This window comes from Lissotriton helveticus, chromosome 5_1, assembly GCF_964261635.1.
Source record: "Lissotriton helveticus chromosome 5_1, aLisHel1.1, whole genome shotgun sequence".
Taxonomy (NCBI): Eukaryota; Metazoa; Chordata; class Amphibia; order Caudata; family Salamandridae; genus Lissotriton; species Lissotriton helveticus.
Window position 1 is genome coordinate 221,514,694 of NC_136065.1, and position 21,698 is coordinate 221,536,391.

At 44.9% G+C, this 21,698-nt stretch overlaps 1 protein-coding gene across 3 annotated transcripts in view; it reads left to right on the plus strand.

Moving 5' to 3' along the window:
- The window catches only part of DPP7 (dipeptidyl peptidase 7), a 1,731,842-nt gene that overhangs the window by 1,651,271 nt on the left and 58,873 nt on the right, over nucleotides 1-21,698 (plus strand). For 2 of the 3 annotated variants that reach the window (XM_078642039.1, XM_078642041.1), the window contains exon 11: nucleotides 16,430-16,500. The exons of the other annotated variant lie outside the window; for it this stretch is intronic. In XM_078642039.1, the coding sequence (XP_078498165.1) occupies nucleotides 16,430-16,500 (71 nt within the window). The remainder of the gene's footprint in view (nucleotides 1-16,429; nucleotides 16,501-21,698) is intronic. 3 annotated transcript variants of the gene reach the window in all.

Genomic DNA, 21,698 nt, shown 5'->3' on the forward strand with positions numbered 1-21,698 from the left:
ATGTCGAAGCTGAGGTGATGATAAAGGAAAAATCTTGTTTATAGAGAAAGTAACTCACTCAGTATAGTTCTTGACGTCCGTATTCACCAAACTATCTCCTACAGAGAAGTCTGTACTTCATTAAGGCATTGATAAAATTCAGAGCTGATAATTTCGCCCATTGAAAAACCAATCTAGAGCTCCTATTTCCAGTCATTGACCCAGGATCATCTTTAAAGCCCTTGATGGTGAATTGGATCCTAAAGTGATCAAACACCAGGGGAACAATATCAGTAAAAACTACCAGCTCTTCGGGAGCAAAAAGAAGATCAATCATGTGACTAAATGTGTGCAGGACAAGACCTTTTGAATGAAACCTAACATTGATAAGATTTTTCTCCTGCGAATTGTTAGGGAGTTCAACCCAGAAGTTAAAATCTCCCAATATACAGAAGGCTCTGTGAGTAACCAGTGGCAGCGCCCAGAAGTCTGCAAGTGCAGCCGTAAAGTTATAACATGCATTTATATGATGGTAATTTGAGATACCGCTATTAGAGACTCCGGTTGAGAGTGAGATAGAGAATCCTAGCACTTATCCAAAGGGAAAAGGACTTCGTTTTAAAGGTTGACCTTCGGGCATTCTTTAAACACGACTGCTAGCCATCAATCTCTCCTATCAGGTCATGCAACATGAAAGATTTTGTGGCCTGTAGGAAATGCAGCATCCTGATCTAGTGTTAAATACTCTGAAGTCAAGGATTCTGTATCAAACAGCACGTCTACATTCTCAGCTTTAATTTCATCATGTATTTCCACCACATGCTTAGACAGCAAACACGTATTAAGCAAAGCACCGAACAAACCCCTCTGTTTGTAACTGGTAAATGCCTCCCACACCTTCCTCCCAACCTCTGTTGTAAACTAACTAGATCCCATCACTGCCTCACCAATACATAGCAAATAATGATGAAAATAGGCACAACACTGATTTTTTCTCCACCCCAACCATACCCTATACAGTGGCAACTTAAGGTCAGTGGCCAAACCAGCAGCATGTCTGGCGATGTGCGTGAATGGCATATGTAGATGCACAAGCTGGCTTCCTTTGTACACACTGCCAGTGTAACCACAGCTTGCTCCTGCTGTATGGACGTGCTGCAGTCAGCCTTAAATATGCACCCTCTTGTGTTCACATTGACTCCTGACAACTAACTGCTGATGAAGTTGACTATCTGATCGCATCTAGATTAGGCCTGGGTGGTAAATTCCGTTCCGCTCGCGGAATTTGGGTAATTTTGAGTTCCGCGGAGAAAGCGAAATTACCCAAAGTTCTGCATTCCGCGACTTTGCAAAATGTTTGCATGTTCGTGTTCTCAAAATGTGTGTTCGCAAGATATTTCCCTCCAATCACTCAAACAGGGATTGCGAACAGTAAAAAAGCATCGCGAACAAACAATTCAGTGTGTTAGTTGAATTCATGCTTGTTCGCGGATATTTGTTACCTTTTCGCAGAGATTTGTGTAACGCGATTACACAAATGCCGCCCACCCCTAGATTCACAATGGAACAATGGAATCAGGCTGATGAGTACTCCATTACAACTATTGAGATGCCCTAGCACTGCCCAGCCCAGAAAAAGCTATTGCCAGCCAAGCCAAACTAAATAAACTAGTGCCACTACTAGTGAATAAATTGCTGTTTCTGGAAGATTACAAGATTTCCCAAATGCTAGCAGTGCTATAGCAATACACCACAAGAGGCACCACCCTCGCTCATCCCAATGAGATACTTGCAAAAGAAAATACCCAAAATATCACAATTAAATTGAGTAAAAAAGCAATAAAAAAAATCAAGAAAGTCTAAAAGTGCACAGCGATATAAAACCTCAAAGTACAATATAGTGATGTGCAATGTGAGCAAATATTTTCTCCAACACCTTTCCCCAAAATCCTTCTAGTTTCAAACTTGTAAGAAATTTGTTGCATGGTGTGAGGAGCAGAATGTAGATCCTTGAAAGCACGTCGCAAGGGACTGAGGGAATCTGCTTTCATGCTCCCAGAATGAAGATTTCTACTTCAGCACTTGCCCGAGGTCTTCCCATGGTTTAGATTTGTTGTATGATAACATCGACATTTCACCTTCGCTAAGCATTATTGCTTGGTTTGAGAGGTGAGACGGGATAGCCATTTTGCACATTTCGTGCTCCAGGATTTCCTTTTCTGACCACCCCTTAAGACCTACCTCCTTGAAGGAGGTACGGCTTTGGAATCTATTCAGCAGATTAGGAATCTGCAGTTAGAAGTATCGATAAGAAGAAACTTATGGGCCGATTAGGATGGCGGACGGATCGCCACCGCCATGCAGGCGGTGGTGATCCGTTCGCCATCCGTGCCCGTCCTCTCTCAATTTACCTGCCGCCATATTACAATGGCGGGGGGGGGACCGCGGCGGACAGAAACACCGTCCACAAGCTCTAATATGGTGGCGGTGTCTATCAGACACCGCCAGCCATATTAGGACGGGCTGTGGGATATGCCTTTCCGTGGCGGCAATGCTGCCACGGAAAGGCATACGGTCAGGGGGGGTTGGGGGTGCTATGGTACCCCCCTGCGTTTCCAAGTACAACATGGCAGGCACCGCGCTGTGCCTGTCATGTTGTGCTTTGAAACACACAACATGCCTTTTTAGCATTGCGGCGGACGGTGCTTTAAGCACCGTCCGCCACAATGTTAAAAATGCGGTATGCACCCGCCACTGTGGCGGATGCATCCTGATTCGGGGCACGGTACCTCCGCCCTTGTGGCGGACGGTCGCTGCCCCCGACAGGATGGCGGACGGACAAAGTCCGTCCGCTATCCTAATCGACCCCTTAGTTACCTTCAGTAACTATCATTCTGGTAGATAGTCTACCTAGATTCTTCATCAATCTCGCCCACCTCCCCTTTCTGAATTATGGTCATAATCCACTCATACTAAAAAGGTTCCAATTTAGTTGTTCCACTGCATTGTCATGCAATTGGTCTGTTGCTTCCTCATCTTTGCCTTTGAGGGCATGGAGAAATTGGATGGGGCACTGATGTCAGTGAGCTAAGTGGGCACTATGTGACTCCAGTGATATCACTTTCTGTTGCCAGATGGATCCAGTGTCCACTACCAGATTAGGTTAAAGTATACAAAAACGTGATGGGTGGAATGCTTGAATTAATCCCACCCACTGGTAATTGCCCGGGACACATCCCAATCCTGTGTTATTTTGCACACCATGCCACCCCAGTTTGGACCCAGCCATATGCAAATCAGTCTTGACCCTGCGCCAGTGGGAACAGTCCAGCCCGAACTGCTAATCCCACTCCTCCCTGAACCAGAACCCAAGTAATCTGCAATCAGTTTTAACCTAGTTAGGGCTTATCAGCCGAGAATAGTTTGGTTCTAGTAACACAGTGTGTGTGGGACCAATCTGTGGGTATCCCTGTTCCACTTTGGACCACACACTGAAGCATACAAACAAATGATGGATGGAATGCTTCAATTAATCTCAGCCGCTAGTAATTATTTGGTCCCACATTGTGTCCAAAGCTATTTTGCACACCATGCTGCCTTATTTTCGACCCGGTCATATGAAGATCAGTCTTGACCCTGTTCCAGTGGGAACAGTAAGAGTACGGACTGCCAGGCCAGGTCTCTCTGAACGGGTACTCAAGAAACCCATGAACGATTCTGCTCTAGTTAGGTTCATCAATCACTTTAACCCCTGTGCTGAAGGTTCTAATGAGCCTATGGGCTCATGACGGAACGGTTCCGTCATGAGCACAGCTCAACCGACGCTCATGACGGAACCGTTCCGTCATGAGCATGGAAGGGGTTAAATATACTTCAGTGTGTTTCCCTAAGTAGGACTGTAGTGTAGTTCCTATATTCCCAATAGGCTCTGCACATTGGAATAATATATCCTATAGATATGACGTAGGACTTAGGTCAGTAGGTCTCTATCGAATATACTAAACTTAATTGTGAGTGCCAGCTAGCTCAGAGGTCACTAGAAACACAAGAAGGGATTCGTTTCTGACAACCATATAAACATGACAACTTTGTTTCCCTAGGACTGGAATAACTATCTTCAGAGTTGTGGAAACAATAGATAACTAGTTCACTCAGTCAATGCTTTGTTTCTACAGAGTGGCAGAGAAAAATAGAGAGATGGGCGTTTCAATAAAAGGATTTATTGAACAGTCTTCTTTCTCATGCAAGAGAGGTGAACTGCTACAATCGTTAGGCAAAATGCAAAGTATAATGCGTATAGCGTGAACAGTAATATAAAATACTGTAATAGCATTGTATGGTTTCTAAGCCATATAAAAATACATACATAAATAACACAGGCTAAAATACTCAACTGGTGCTTCTAAAGTACGCCTACCCCAATGTACCTAACCTAAGTCTAGTACGAGGGAAAAAGTAAGTATGGTCTTTAGCATAGGTTTAGTTTTGCCAAGAATTTGCCAAAGGTTTCTTTAGGTTCTAATCAGCTTCATACCTTATAATGAAGGGGGTCTGGTACCTCTGTCTCGGGACTTGATTTCCCAACAACCCGCAAGGGGAGTCAGAAACATTGGAGCTGGATTTCTCGGCAGAGGAGGGCAGCTTCCTGATCAGTTCCTCAGCTGGAGAATCGGCTTCCTTCGGCACTTGCTGTAGCAAGCTGCGTCGGGCAAGTAGGTAGTCGAATTGCACTGAACCACACCCTGCTTTGCCATGGAAAGTGAAGGCATATTTATACCTTGATGGTGTTTAGGAATGCCATGTTTGACGTAAAGTCGGGCATATGAACGTCATGAATGAACCCCTAAGGAATAGATGTTCATGCATAATAAATGAGTTCTTGGAGAAATCAATATCCAGGTTGGGGGAATCCCTTCTGCTTAAGAGTCTGGTTTTCCAAGAAATCGTTGTGACATTTGGTGAACGTATGGAAGTAGCCATGCCTGTATTTGGGTAGCATGGGCTATGCCTAAATATGGGCTTGATTTCTATGGCTATATAAGAGCAAAGTGAATTGTATCTATATAAGGGCATGAATCGGGAAAATTCAGTCGGAATCTAAAACGCCATACAACACCCACTCCATTTTCTTATGTACGACTTCTACTAAATACTAAGTTCTAAACATGTATAAATGTATCTAAAAACTATGTATACAACAAGTGTTTAAAACCCACCCAAAATACATAAAAATGCATTGGAACTGGTTGTACACACATAAAACCATTGTTGCTGTATGCGTTCAAAGCAATGTTTCATTCTAAGCATATAGTTGATATTTAAAAATGCCATCTGAATGAATCATGAAAATATACATTTATGAAATGGCCCGTAAATACAGAAGAAAAAAGGTGCCGAAACCATTATATCACAGATTTCATATAACCGTTGTGTATGTGGACAAGGTCAAATATAGTCCCTGGAAGTTTTTCAAAGAATTCTAGTTCTCTATGAATAGTTCTCCTTTAAGCAGATTACTTTGTTTCAAAAACGAAAAATACAAATTTGGAAAACAAAAATTATCATAGGAAAAAAGAGTTCCAAAGTTAGAAATTTGTTTTGACAAAATGAAGGTCGAATTCAGAGTCTCTCAGAACACTGTGTGCCAAATCAAAAGTCAGTGTTTGTGTTAGGAGAAAATATCTTCTAAGTCTGTAAATAACTCGTCTAGCATTGTAGGTGAAAGTTGGATTACCTTGTTAAGAAGATCAACCGCACCGCACATAGATGGGAAGCATCGCTGTCCGCATTGGTCGCAATAGCAATGTTCGAATCGAATGGTACCTGCGTGCCTGTCGTTTCTCGTACCTCAGCAGTAACATTTTGCGTCTGTGAGATCTCAATGAATGCCATCATCAAAATTGGTAGCCGCTGGGGACAACACAGTGCATGGGCCGTTACTGGTTCAAGCTAAGTATCAACATCTGTTGGCATGACTGATTGAAGTGTGAGACGTGTCCAACACACATTCTTCTCCGCGTAGCAGGCAGCGTAGAATAGGTAAGATGCAATCTTGCTAAATTGGTCTGAATGACAGAAACCATGTGGTATTTAATTCTCTTAGACGTGGTAGTCCCAAAATGTGTACGATGCGCTCACGACACTTCATCGCCAGTAGAGTTGTCTCCCTGGAGAACTGGGTGTTGGTTGTGAAGTGACTTGCCATATCGCAGCAGTAGGAGCAAAAATAGTATCCCTGCAGCGAGTCCAAAAATGAGAGGCACTCCACCAAACACAGAGTGCACGGTTTGGAAATATTCCTAGGACTGCTTCAAAAGGTGCTAACAGTCCAGAAAATGTGGTCTTAAATACATGTACAATACTGCTCGTATCAAACATGTTTAAGATACGATTTAACATTTCTGAGACATGTATAGGGCAATTTGTAGTTAAGAGGGCATGTATCTCTGCTGAAGTCCTTGCGACTTGCAGATGATAGGTTTCTTTGGCCAAGGTCAGTGGCACATTTTTTTTCAAAAGAATGGCTTTCATTCTGCTTAAAGTATCAATTCATATAGAAGAGATGTTCAGTAAAGGCCAAAGTGGCGACTCCTGGTCTGTCTTGGTTTTAGGAAACAATACTTGCATACATCAAGTGACCCTGGCTGACACAGTTACTAGATATGGTATTCCTGGCAACATGCCACAGCAGCTGTGATCATTCAACATAAGCTAACTCCCATTCAAAAGTTGTCCAAAAATTGGATCAATCACGGCAGCTGGTGAACCTTGCAGGTGGCAGGATAAATTGTTAGAGGAACCATCGCAGGCCCCGTGTAAGTTTATACCCTGACATAGGAGAGAACCGCTCATTGCGTTTTCACAGTTTTTCCCGCTAATAAACACTTCACGCCCCCCACTCCAACATCTGTAAGTGTATGGTAATTCCCAGGATGTCTTGATGTATTCTTTACCCAACCTTTCATATGTGCCTGCTGGTATATGTTTTAGGCAATATTGAAAATGGAAAAGTGTAACAAGCAGAGTGATTGTTCTATGTATAATCCATTCAGTAGCTGGCTTTTCAGCGACAGTAAATGTCAGTCTTTCCAGGTTTTCAATGCTCAGCACTGTATTGTCTGCTCTCCTCTGTGCCAGTATGATCTATTAACAGTGAGATTGAATTCTGAAAACAGTGACGTAGTATTGATTAAACGCCAAGGCACATAGCCTGAAAGAAGGTTTTGTAACGTCCAGCCTAATAGCATGATAGAACGTAATTGCGACTGACCATGTTGCAACATGACCAAGTCCTATTCCATGATGTCTATGGCAGAAGACACTATGCTGTCCAAAGAATATATTCTGGACGACAGAGTCGATAACCCATTGTCAACCACAGAGAGAGTTTTCTCCAAATTAATATGATCAATTTCTCGTATTCTTTCTGCAGTCTCTGCTTGCGTTATAAGCAGCATAGATACCGACATATATAAAACGTTTATGACGCGGTGTTCTTGGTCCTAGCAAGAATTCCCTAAGATCAGCGCCATCTTTAAGTAAAGATAAGTGTTGCTTTACATCCTTAAGTGTAGATCTTTGTAGCCAGTCAAGGCAAAGCTTCCTACACTGTATGTTGTTACTATTCCTGGATCCTGTCTCTGAACATATCTTGGATCTGGCCTATTGAATTTGAATCCCTGTGTTTTGTTCAGGATCTATCTTGACAGTTGTTTGTGTCTGTGGGCCAGATTAACCATTTATTCCAATTTGGATCTGTTCTGTTGTGATGCAAAATAGTATATACGTCGACCTCCCCCTCTGAAGTGTTATCACTAACAGGTGTAGGTATAGATGGGTTGTTCATGTCTTTTATCTTGGCTAACCCAAGACAAGACGTCTGTTGGACTGTGTCATTCAAAAACATAATTTGCTCAGGGATGATGCAGGCTCTAAATAAAGCTTCTATCCCCTGCCCTTGCCAATCTTTCGTGCCCCAGACAGTTTTTTTCTCAATGTTGTCTTTTCGAAAGTCAAAACCTAGTGTAGACAGCTGAGCATAAAAGGCTGCAGAATAAATTTGCTTGGTATTTCTCAACATACTTTTCATGCCTGTTCTGTTAACATTTCTAAAGTAAAATGATTCTGGATTGGACACATTGAACCCTGAAAAGAACGGAAATTTTCTCTTAAATGTTTTTGAGCTACCCTTTGGTGGCGTAGGACAATGTTCCCATTTGTTATACATTAATACATTTCTGGGATTTGCATATCTGTGCAAGAAATGATGACCATAATGATTATAACTATACATTTGTTCATAGTCTGATGAACCTTCTAAATATTCGTGATTTATAAATACTGCAGACATTTCTAAGTCTGACATCATATTATTAACAGTCTCGAAGTCCCAATCATCAGGAAAGGTACAAGATGAAACAAAGTCATTCAAGGATATCTTGAACTGGTGTGGAATCTTCAACAGCTCCGACGGGCCAAAAATGTTATAATCAGTTCTGTCCCAAGCTATACCCCCTGGTATAGGAACAGCTGCGATATTCACTGATGACAAGTCTCTTTGTTCATGATGAGATGATTTGTGTGGCTTGAGGAGTAAGTTGATGTTCTTACTTGCTGTGTCTATTTTGACATATCTTCCATTAATCAGCATTCCCAAAGCTATTACCAGAGTCCACCAAAGTAGAAGAAAAGCACACCTAACACAATCCAAAGTGAAACCCGATAAGTCTTTTCCAGGTGATGAAAAAAGTCTGTCGCTTGTTCTTTAAAAGTTCTTTTTGCTGGCGTTGTTTCAGGCTCGCTGGGATACTCGGAAAACGTATCAAAGTTAATGAAATAGCCAGAGGCAGTTCTGTCAATTGTTGGGATTGCATCAGGATTCGTTAAAATCGCTGGAACCGCAGGATCACTTGTTACATTTGTGTAGACAGATGCTACTTCATTGTAGACTGACGTTTCTTCAAGAGGTACAAGTTACATAGCTTTGTTGCTTAGTCCTTCATTTCGCACTGCAGATTCTTCAAAGGAGATGAGTCTCTCAGTTTGAACCTCTTGGCTAGTAGCCAGAGCTGGGCGTCTACTACATTGGCGTAGTCCACTTGATCTACTGCTTATGATCGGCCACATGATGTGGTTTGACCAGGTCGATTGACACAAACCTCTTCTCCTTTTTACCAACAAGGGGCGGCAGTAATACTGATGTTGATCTGTGGATTGCTAGGACAGGTACTGGTTGTCTGTAAGAAAGCCCAAATTCCTTCTTGTCCGCGATCTTCTCTCTGACTCGATCCCCAAGCTTAGGAATCCAGACAGGCCTTGCTGGGACAGTCGGTTTTTCTTCAGTGGTGGTTGGCATCAGGAACACGTTTCGTTCTTATTTCATTTAAGTCCAGTAACACAGACAAACGATCTTTGATATCAAAGGGTTTTTGGTCTACCACTGAAGTCTGACAATCGAGGTCCGATACTAACATTCTGGTAGCAAAAAGGACTTCATATGGAGGGATACCCCGTAGAGAACTTCTTGGCATATTGTTAAGACTACGTTGAACACTTACTAGATGTTTGACCCACCCGTCACGCAAGCCTAATACCCTAGCTGGTATAGATTGCTTTATGTCCCAGTTTTTTCTCTCCACTACCGAATTTCCATCAGGATGGAATGGACTAGAGGACCACAATGCAACGCCCAATTTGGCCATGGCCTCCTTGTAAGCTCGAAAGCTAAACGCAGGACCCTGGTCAGAATGTAGCGTGCCGACTGTGTATGTGCCGATAAAGACTCGCAAATCTTTTATAACAGTTCGAGCATCAGCCGAGCGCTGAGGCCACATCCAAATGAATCTTGTCTTAATATTTGTGGGATTGCGTTTGTCCACAGGGACGTCTGCGTGTAGATAGTCTAATGCTGTCTAACAATGGTGTCTGTACTGGGCTGGCTATGCTATAGTCAGGTATCTGGCGGCTTTCTGTGCTGCGATCTCTATTGCAGTCTATGCAGTCAACAACAAACATATGAATGTGAGCATTCATTCCTGGCCACCAGTATGTCTCTTTTACAGTTAACATCGTTTTAGAGATCCCTTGATGCATCAGACCCTCTCCCAAATGTGCTTCGTATATCAAAGCTACTCTACGTTTCCTGTTTGGAATCACCCTACCCCCCACTCCAGGGATTCGATCAAAAGACAGAGTTTAAATCAATTATATATGAGTATTTGAGTGGAAACGCTGCACCACTGCGTTTGCTTGTGGCATTGACAGCTAGCATTATTTTGCCGTCTATTTTCGTTTTTGAACGAGTGATTGCAGCTATGGATGTCGTTTGCACAGCTGCCTTCGTGGCTTCATCAGCCAATGAATTCCCTTCAACGTGAACGCCATCACGTTGATGACTCAGTGTATGTATCACAAATGTTTTTCACAAATGTTTTGTAGTTCTTGTCGTAACTGAACTACTTGTTCCCAAAGCAATTTATGCTTGATCGTGCCACCTTTTGCATCTTTGTAACCATTTTGAATCCAGTTTTGCGAATATTCATTGTGAGATTGAACACAATAATACGAATCGCACACTATGAGTGTGGGGAATTCACGGTCAGTATTCTCAAGCGCCATCTTGAATGCTTATAGTTCAGCTTCAATTTGCCATTGCACCAACAACCTTTAATGATTGCGCACGCCGCACTATAGGCTTGTCCCGATCCCCCCCCCCCCCGTAGCAGGTTGAGCTGATCCGTCAGTATAAATTATACATTCATACTGCTCTAGAGGCAGAATTTGAGTAGGCAGGGGACATTCTTGTTCATATTGTGGAAATGCTTGTGTTTTCAAATATGGATCAAAAACGTATTCAACGTCTGTTGCAGCAAGAGAATTAACCCATTGTATCCATCATGGATATAACGGTTTAGCATTAGGAATGCTCGCTTTTGTCACTGCCCCTAAGGCCTGTACAGGTGTAACGACCATAATGCGCTTAATGATTCGGATCATTAAATTGCATACGTTTACGCGTGTTTCCAAAGGTTTTGTTGCTAACATGTCTGTTTGTAATGAACGCAAAATTTCTGTGTGTTTTTGTGTCCAATTAACTGTTTTTAAATCAGGTTTGATTAATTCGTAGAGAGGTTTTACCCTTTCTGCGTGATTTAGAATGTATGTTCTTCCGAAATTCAGGAAACCTAGAATCAACTAAGTTTTTCAGCGTTTTTGGAGGTTGGAGCAGCGCACACTTTTCTAAAAAGTTGGCTGCCAGGATTTTGCCTTCACTTGATAACTCAGATCCTAGGAAAAGGACGTTGAGGTGGGCAATTCTTGATTATTTTTTTTTATTGAATTTGTACCATTCAGAGGCGAATGCCAGTATAATGGTGTTCACCCTGTTCAAGTGCCTATCTAAGTCATCGTCTGTCAGATAGATGTCATCCACATATGATAATGCTTCCTCTTCATACGTTTGTAGTAACTCTGTTACCCTTGCTGAGAATAACCTAGGACTATTCTTGAATCCCTGAGGGAGATGACAGAAGTGACGCTGTGTCCCCATGATTGAGAAAGCGGTCAAATACCTATTTTCTGGTGCAATGTTTTGATAGAAGAAACCGTTAGAAATATCTAAAGTGGTTATATATTTTTTACGCACAATGTTAATCATTAATGCTGCACTGTGTGCATTTTGTACTGCAAAAGTTTTGCAACAAGAGTTTAAGTGTCTGTAATCCAAAACAAAACGATATGTGTTGTCTGGTTTGGAGACAGAAAACAAAGGATTGTTCATTGACGAGGTGCATGTTTCAATCAGCCCCTGGTATTCAAGTTGATCTAATATTTCCCTGACCTACTTTTTAGCTTCTTGCTTAACTGGATACTGCCTTTGTGCAGTTGGTTGATTTTTTAACTGTATTTTATGGTGAGGAGAATCCTCAACCCATCCTACATGATTCTTGTATAATGCGGGAGCTTGGGCAGCTGCCCATTTCCTGGCATAAGTATATTATAAATGAATTGGAACGTGGTTGGAGAAGGCTGGCATAATGATGTCTTCGACATGTGGGCACTCCCTGACAAATTCTGTTGTCCAGTCTTGTTCAGCGAGAAGAATGTCATAACCCTTAGAAAGTCGCTCCCAAAAGAGTGCTATCACTTTTCTTGGTATGTCTCCCTACATCCGGAGTGTTACTTCATATAACTTATGTGGAGAACTAACCCTGGTATCTGCAGTTTCAACTTGGATGAACTCATTCAAGTCCACTATCTCCAGATGATCCTTCAAGTTCTTGCGAGCTATGGTGACTTCTGCTGCGCTGTCCAACATTGTCTGAGCACATTCCACGTTCTTGAGTTGTGCCCTCAAGATCCTCTGCATGTCTGATTTTTAGACCCGCTACCTTCTTTTTGGTGAATTGAGGTTTCTTGTTTTTCTGAACGTGTTGATCGTCTTTGGACTTCACGCGTTCTTCCTTGTGTTCTGACCATCCTCTTCTTTCGGATTTCTGTGATGAAGTCTGGAAGGTACGGGAGGAACGTGTATCAGTATCTTGATATCTATCAGGTTTTCTCAAATTATCCCTGTTCTTGAGGTTATACCTCCTTTCAGAGGGCTCCTTTTGAGGAGACCTACCTCTGGAATGAGAACGCTTCTCTTTAGAAGTTTGTTTGTTATTTTCCCACTTCTTTTTAGAAGTAGTAGGAGTGTTTTTAGTAAAGACCTTTTCAGGACTTTCTGACAGTTGGGGTTTAACAGGTTTCCCACCCAAGCTGTCTGCCTAATTCTTCATAGGATTTTTCAATTATTCTTGCCAGTTCTTGTGGTTGCTCGGTTATATCGAATTCCCTTAATTTCTGGCGGATCGCCAGGGATGCTGCTTCACCTTTATTATTAGCTAATATTATTGTTGAGACCTGTTTGAAATCTTTCATTTTTTTCATACCTAAATTTAAAGCAGGCTCTGCCCTGTATTCATTTTGAATCTGTGTCTGGTATTACCGCCATAGACGGAACACCATGTGTTTTAGTATAGATTGCAGCAAAGACTGTACCCCAAGTGTCGCAGTCCTCCAGATTTGGTGCAATCCCTTGGCAAACAGATTGTTAGAATTCTGTGTTTCTCATGAGGGGTAGTATTAGGAAATACTGCTTCGATCTGAGTAATTTTTTGAGCTATCCAGAATGGAATTTGTTCCCGTTTTGCGGGTAATTTACCAATGACTGAATATAAAGTCTGTGGTCTAATTTTTTTGTGTGTTCCCCGCATTAGGGGGATGTTGTGGAATCATTATTGCAGGCTGGACTGTAAGAGTCTGCATGACATATTGAACCAATTGTCTATAGATTTTGATTAGCTCTTTGAGTTGAACTAGCAGTGCCACATCTGTCATTTCATTAATTTCAGGATGTGGTGTATAGCTGGCTAATACCGGCCCTTTTGCTCCTGGTCTACCTAGTGGACCGAGCCTGGTAATGTGATTTATATATTTTAGGGCGCCTTTAAAACAGAGTGCATGCTCTTGGTATGTTAGTGGAATTTCAATGTTCTCGAAAGGAATGTATTCCGTTGGTGGTTCATCTTCTTTGTAGAAGTGAAACACATGTGTTACTGGATTTCCTTCAGGGAAGACTATCCATGAATAGAATACCTCTGTCTGGTGATATTCATGTGCCTCTATCACAAAAACTATCCTGCCACCTCTTGCTGATAGTCCGTTTTTTTAATAACTTTTATAGTGATGGTTTTCCTTAAATTTAGAGGTATGACTATAGCATCCTCGTCGGTTTCTTGGAAACCTGTTGAGTTAAAAGCTGCTGGATCAGCCGCAGTTCTACCGTTCTCTGTGCTGTTGTCGCTATCTGTCATTTTGTTTGACTGAAAGTTTGCAGAGCAAGTTTCAAGGAAACAAAGATAAGGTGCACAATATTTTGGAACACTGTATCCTTCAACATTAAACAAACCAAATAGCTAATACATAGGATTTTCCGTCCTACTCAGCTATGGCGGATATTATCCCTTTACCCACTCCAGACGTCTATTGGAGTATTACGGAAAAAGGGGTCTCTGAGAAAAGCACGACTGAGTTACTTTAGTATCTAGCATTAAATTAGTGCCTTACCAAACGTTGGGCACCATGTAGTGTAGTTCCTATATTCCCAATAGGCTCTGCGCATTGGAATAATATATCCTATAGATGTGACGTTGGACTTAGGTCAGTAGCTCTCTATCGAATATACTAAACTTAATTGTGAGTGCCAGCTAGCTCAGAGGCCACTAGAAACTTTCTTGAATACACAGGAAGGGATTAGTTTCTGACAGCAGCATAAACATGACAACTTTGTTTCCATAGGACTGGAATAACTATCTTCAGAGTCGTGGAAACAATAGATAACTAGTTCACTCAGTCAATCGTGCATGCTTCGTTTCTACAGAGTTGCAGAGAAAAATAGAGAGACGGGCGTTTCAATAAAAGGATTTATTGAACAGTCTTCTTTCTCATGCAAGAGAGGTGAACTGCTACAATCGTTAGGCAAAATGCAAAGTATAATGCGGACAGCGTGAACAGTAATATAAAATAATATTGTAATAGCATTGTATGGTTTCTAAACCATATAAAAATACATACATAAATAACACAGGCTAAAATACTCAACTGGTGCTTCTAAAATACGCCTACCCCAATGTACCTAACCTAAGTCTAGTACGAGGGAAGAAGTATGGTCTTTAGCATAGATTTAGTTTTGCCAAGAATTTGCCAAAGGTTTCTCTAGGTTCTAATCAGCGCCATACCTTAGAATGAAGGAGGTCTGGTACCTCTGTCTCGGGACTCGATTCCCCAACACCCCGCAAGGGGAGTCAGAAACACTGGAGCTGTATTTCTCTGCAGAGGAGGGCAGCTTCCTGATCACTGCATCAACTGGAAAGTTGGCTTCCTTCGGCACTTGCTGTAGCCAGCTGCGTCGGGCAAGTAGGTAGTCAAACTGCACTGAACCACACCATGCTTTGCCATAGCAAGTAAAGGTATAGATATACCTTGAAGGTGTTTAGGAATGCCATGTCAGACCCATCTCTCTTCTCCCCTCCCCAGCTAAATTAATTGAGAAAGCCATCAAGGCCCAACTCTCTGAGTTCATCTAAACAAACCACATCCAGGGCCCCTCCTAATCAGTCTTCAGTAGCAACCACAGCACTGAGACCGCTCTCCGCACCCTCCTCGACTGAGGCAAGACTGCAGCCTCATCCTCCTGGACCTCTCAACTGCCTTAGACACTGTCTCCCACTAGACCCTCTGCGCAAGACTCTACGACGTCAGCATCCGCGAAAAAGCCCTAGATTGGATCTGCTTCTTACTCACTGGCTGAACACAGAAATTACAACTTCTGCAGTTCTACTCAGAACCCACAGACATCCTCTACAGAGTGCCTCAAGGATCCTCCCTGAGCCCCACCCTCTTCAACATCTACATGGCCTTTCTTGCAGCCTTCGTCGAGACACCCAAGACCACGGCTGGAGGAAGATCTTTCTCCTACCTCGCTGCAAAGACCTGGAACTCTCTACCTCTACATCTCAGACAATCACCGTTGCTGCCTCAACTTGGGAAGGACCTCAAGACCTGGCTCTTTGACTGAACCACAGCTCCCCCTCCCCCCCACGCTCAGTACCTTGAGACCCTTAGACGTGAGTTGTTGTGTTCTTTACAAGAACCCTGATTGATTGATTCACTCTGTTAAAACAAACACCTGTTCACACAAATTGATGGAAAGAATTCAATGTTTACAACATCAATAAAACTAGATTGGTGGGGACATAGGATTACAAGTTAGTAACTTTTCTAAGTAGGAATTCAAAGCTCGGTGCCCTCGGACCGCAGGATGCAGGCATTTTATCATACCAAATGTCTGCTGAGCCTAGGAGTCAAGTGAAGTGAATGGCATCTCAAATTCTGCTACAAAGGCTTAGTCCAAGGGTCCTCAGGGACTGAAGCGAAAGTCTTCTAGATTGCTATATCACGAACAGAGGGCAAGCACTACAGCTGAACAAGCATTCTACTGGCTCTAGGATTCATGCCAGAGGACTAGCATTGGTTGCCCTGGTACCCTCTTTTGGTCCATCAGATTCGTGGACAAAATAACACAGATCTTGTTTTTGTAGCAAGCAAGAAGGAACAATCATGATTTGTACAGAGATGAGTGGGTCCTGCAAGGTAGGATAAAGCATATGGACATAGTGTCACTGGTGGAGGGAAAATGTGTCTTGTGTTGGTGCATTTGAATTTCTTTTCTGTGCCATCCATTTTCTTCTTTGTATAATTGAATTCATGGAGTTCATATTTACATTGTAGTAAATAAGTTGTAGTTATTTGTTGCAAAAATAAATCACCACTGGTATCCAAGCAACAAAGACAGGAAATAATGCAATGCTGAGTTGTTTCTAAATGATTTTTACTTTTAATCCATCAGGTACGCAGTAACTTGAGTGCATCACTGATCGCGATCAACATTCAAAATTCTGCTCATCAAATGGATCTTCGGTATGCAGGTGGCTTAGGAATAGAAGGCATTTTACATTTATTATGAGACATAGAAAGTACCTGGTTAACTGTCTGAACAAAACCAAAGCATCATATGTTTGCTTAATAATCCTAGTTATTTGAGGAGCACCATAAAAGCAAGACTTTATAATTTTGTTTCTCAGATTAGGTGATTAGCTAGGAACATTAAAACCTAACATTTCATAGAAAGTATAGTGAAACAATCTTTTGACAGAAGTGTTTGAGATAATATGACATGTTTATTCTAACATGATTGTGACAGATACAGGCTATTAATAGCTCTGATAGGGCAAATGTAAAGGGTGAGATAATGTAGAGCCTGTGTGTCAGTTATTGGCAGACAAATTCACAGTCATTCCAGTCCTTCATTGATATCAAATGTCAAAGAGGTTAGAGGATCAGAATTATGTACCCTTTGAGAGGAACAGATGTTTTGCAACTCCCATTTGCAGCACTTGCTTTGTTCAGACAGAGATTCCTAGTTGGACTCTCCATACGTCCATTCAAACACAAAGGCCATTTCCTTCCTCTGGCATTGAGCTCTTAGTACATGGAGGCTTTTATGTCTCCAACCTAGAGGATAGTGATGTGTGTCTGAAGGATCCCAAAAGCTCTTTACCCTGCAGTGTACAGATTTTATTTTACAAATGAACCTTCAAGATCCATTTCCTGATCAGGAATGCAGGTCGATTCTTGGAGCGTGTGCATACAAACAAATGTGATACCATATTTGATTGGTAGTGCAATATGGTGCAATACTGAAGTCCCTGTTGCCTGTGTGTATGCCTGTATCAAAATGTGTGCAGTGAAATATGCTGAAAATGTGTGATAAAGGATGTAACATGGACCCTCTCTTTCACAGCATGAAAAATACCTCCCAATTTCTCAGTCACTGAGTGCACATTTCATACCCCACACCGTCTCAGTGGATATCCTGATTTCCCTTGTACAGACCGATATTGCAGGAGGGTTCCATATTGTCTATATTTACACATGGACATCTGGGTTCTGAGACAACATGGTTTGTTTAGACCCACCCATGTGCAAATCAGTCTTGACCCTGCTCCTCATGGGATCAGTCCAGCCCGAACTGCCAAGCCAGGTCCTCCCTGGACCAGAAACAAGAATCCTGGGTCCGGTTTCAGGGTTTCACCCCTCATCAGCCAGGCTAGCTTGAATCCAGTGGCACAGTGAGCCCGGGACCCATATCTGGGCATTCCCGGTGCACTGAGGTAAAAAAAGCAGAAGACACACAGATGATGGACTGAATGCAGAACAAATCAAACATTCACCTCCAGTCAAGAGATCTGGATTAAATCCATTGTTTTTTTGCTCACTATGCCACCCTAGTTTAGACCCAGCCATAAGCAAATAAGTCTTGACCCTGCTCCTCCTGGGAACAGTCCAGCCTAACTGCCAACACAGGTCCTACCTGGACCAGAAACAAATATCCTGGAGCCAGTTTCAGGGCTTCACCCCTCATCCGTCAGGCTAGTTTGAATCCAGTGGCACAGTGAGCCCGGGGCCTACGTCGGAGCATTCCTGCCTTGCAGCATTGGGGGTTGTTATTGCCTTGAGCCACTGTAGTGGCTGGACCCATTTATGCTTATTTTTTATTTCTGCCAATGATGTATATGTGTGCCTTGCCATTGATGCTTATTATTGCCTGTAGCCATTTATGATCATTATGGCCTCTGGCCATTAATATTCAGTATTACATTGGGCCATTGATAAGCCTACAGGCAGGGAGAGGGAACACTATGAATATCTAGTTTGTTCCTCAATAAAAGTCTGGCAAGAGTATTGTATGCAGGGTGTTGGAAGGATCTTAAAGAAACACGTAGTGATAGATTCCTTACCTTAGAATTACCCCCAGGCATCAGACTGGATCAGTAAAGTTTTTCATCAGCAGTACCCCTGGACGTCGGTAGGCGTTGTCGTACTGGTCCGCGTGCGTCGTTGGCGCCATGATGGCGTCTTCGGAGCTACTTAGACAGGCCCACGCGTGCCGATGTCAGTTCTTTCTTCCGCACGAGAAAGTGCAGATCTGGGAAGAGCTAGTAACCCCAGTCACTTTTTGACTGACTTGTTCGATTCCTTTTACCTCATCTTTTCAAGTCGATCGACTCCTGGTGTCGTAGGGATGCCTGGTTTCAAGAACTGCGGGGACTGTCATCGCATGATGTCAGTGAGGGATCCCCACCAAGTGTGTCTATACTGCCTGGGGCGCGACCGCGACCCCAAGTCGTGCCCTGACTGCCGTGCCATGGCGGCGAAGACTTTGCGGGATCGGTCCCGAACGTTGCTTGAAGTCCGGCAGTCAGCTCCGCGCCACTCAAGGTCCCGGTGCCATGGAATGTCGAGGGACCGGTCGCGGAGTCGTCATCACCACTCTTATTGATCTAAGTCTTCACACTCTGGGTCAGGTAAGTCGAAGCATTCCAAGAAGTCAAAGAAGCATCGTCGCTCTTAAACTTCCCATTGCGGCTGAGGGTGCGGTCGGTGCCACCCCCACGGCTCCGGCGGAGCCTGCGACGTCGCCCCCAGTCTACCCCCCTTCCCGAGTGCGGGGCCGACGCAGCCATGGCCCGACTCTTTGGGCTGTCTGGCCCCGCTGGTGCGCCTACGGGCCACATGCCGACGGGGGTCCTGCCTTACCATCTCAGGCGGCTCTGGCCCCGGTGTCGCCGCAGGCCCCCCAGGGATCCAGGATTGGACCCCAATCGATGCCGGTTGACCTTGTGACACCTCCACCGGCGCTGGTCTCCCCGGCACCGCTTCCGACGTCGCCCCCTCCTCCGGACGACGTAGTCTCCAGCTTCAGCCCGGACACACGGTGCCGGATCGGCATCGCTCACTCGATGCCGATACCGACACCGATGGGGCCCTTTATGCCCTATGTCCATCCTCTTTATTCTGAGCCTGTTCCACAGACTTTGGAGGAAGGGGAGGACTGGGAAGGGTCTGAGGACTCTGGCACACGACTGTGCTTATCATGCGGACTGGGCAGAGGATTTGGGGGAGGCCAGTGGTCTTGACTCCTCACCTGACCCTGGCATGCTGTCTCCTCCTATAGTGGCTACAGAGAAGGGAGCCAGTTACACAGTGGTGTTGCGTAGGGCAGCCGAGACTCTCCACCTGGAACTCCCTACGGTGGCCGTCAGGACTAACCTCCTGACAAGTGCTCCAACCGGCGGCTACCTCCTCGGAGCCCTTGCTGCCGTTTAATGTTGCACTGACGGACGTTCTTTTGGGCACCTGGTCCAGGCCCAATACAGCGGCTCCTGTGGATAGGAACGTGACCCGACGCCATCACCCGGCTCCGGGCGACCCCCCTCTTCCTCACCCAACACCCCACCCCCGAGAGCTTGGTGGTCCAAGCCTCAGCTTCCCAAAGCGCGTTCCCTACCACACCTCCGGATAGGGAATCCAAGAAGCTGGATCAGTTTTCATCTGCCAGCTTAGGGCTGCGGTCGCTGAACACCGCATGCCTCTTGGGTCGTCATACCCATGCTCTGTGGGACATGGTTGAGCAGGTGCTGCCCAACTCCCCGGAGGAGGCCCAGCCAGTTCTCTTCCAAGCGATTGCGGCCGGGAGAGATGCAACAAAGTTCACGGCTGGATACCCCGACTCACTGGGCAGGGCGATTTCCACGATGGTGGCGCTTCGGCGCGCCGCGCCTGGTTGAGGACAACTGGCTTCTCAGGGGATGTCCAGAACACCTTGATGGACATGCCCTTTGATGGCATTCGCCTTTTTGGCAACAAGGCAGACAGTGCGTTGGAGCGCTTCAAGGTTTCCCGGGCTACGGCCAAGTCCTTTGGCCTGTTGGCCGCGCTGCCTCCTCTGCCTTCTGCTTTTCGCTCCTTTCATGGCCACGGAAGGGGTGCCCCACAGTGTTTGCAAAGCCACAGGCCACAGCAGCAACAACCTCAGTGTGGCCGCGGACGTGGGAACCGCCGAGGCGGTTCAGGGGGCCAGTGTGCAGGCCAGTAAACTTCCACCACCGCAGCATCCACTTCGAAGCCTTCCTAGTCCGACCTTTCAGGCCCATCAGACGCCAGTGGGTGGACGAATACGCCATCATTTCCATCACTGGCGCACTATCACTTCGGACAAGTGGGTGCTGCAAATTGTCCGAAGGAGCTACTCCCTCCCCTTCGAGGCAACCCCTCCAGCCATGCCACCTCCGTACCACCGTATGTCGGGGAATCACTTGGCTCTTCTCCAGCAGGAAGTTGCAGCCCTCTTGGCCAAGGGGGCCATTGAGCGCGTTCTGATGCCAGAAGTAGGCCGTGGTTGTTATTCCCACTACTTTCTGGTTCCAAAAAAGGACAAGGGCAAGGGCCTGCGTCCTATCATAGACCTTCAGAATGTCAATCGCTTCCTCCGGAATGAGAAGTTCAAGATGCTCACACTGGCTCAGGTCTTGTCTGCCCTAGACCCGCAAGACTGGATGGTGGCGTTGGACTTGCAGGACGCCTTTTTCCATATCCCTGTCCTGCCTGTCCACAGGCACTACCTGCGATTCACGGTAGGCCACGAGCATTTTTTAGTTCGCCATGCTCCCCTTTAGTCTTACCAGGGCCCCTTGGGTGTTCACGAAAGTGATGGCGGTGGTCGCAGTTCATCCGTGCAGATCAGGGGTTTCAGTCTTCCCCTATCTCGACGACTAGTTGTTGAAGGCGGGCTTGCCCCAGTCAGTTGTCTCCCAACTCCAGACGACGGCCAACCTCCTGCATTTCTGGGGTTCTCTTTCAACGTGCCGAAGTCGCATCTGATTCCCTTGCAGAAGCTCCTTTTCATCGGAGCGGTTCTGGACTCGGCGCAGCTTCGGGTTTATCCCCTCAAACAGCAAGTCCGGGACATTCAGGCTATGATTCCGATCTTTTAGCCTCTGTTCCGGGTTTCGGTCAGGATGACCCTTCGGCTGCTGGGCTTGATGGCCTCCTGCATCCTGCTTGTGGTTCATGCCAGATGGCATATCAGGGCAACCTGTCCGTTCGCGTCCAGATCTCGGAGGGCATGGCATGGCAATTGCTGTGGTGGCTCACGAATCCCGATTGGGTAAATGGCAGATCCCTCTCCCTTCCCCAACCGGAGCAGACAGTTGTGACGGACACGCCCCTTCTGGGATGGGGCGGCCACATGGGGGAGGCGGAGCTCAGAGGCCTCT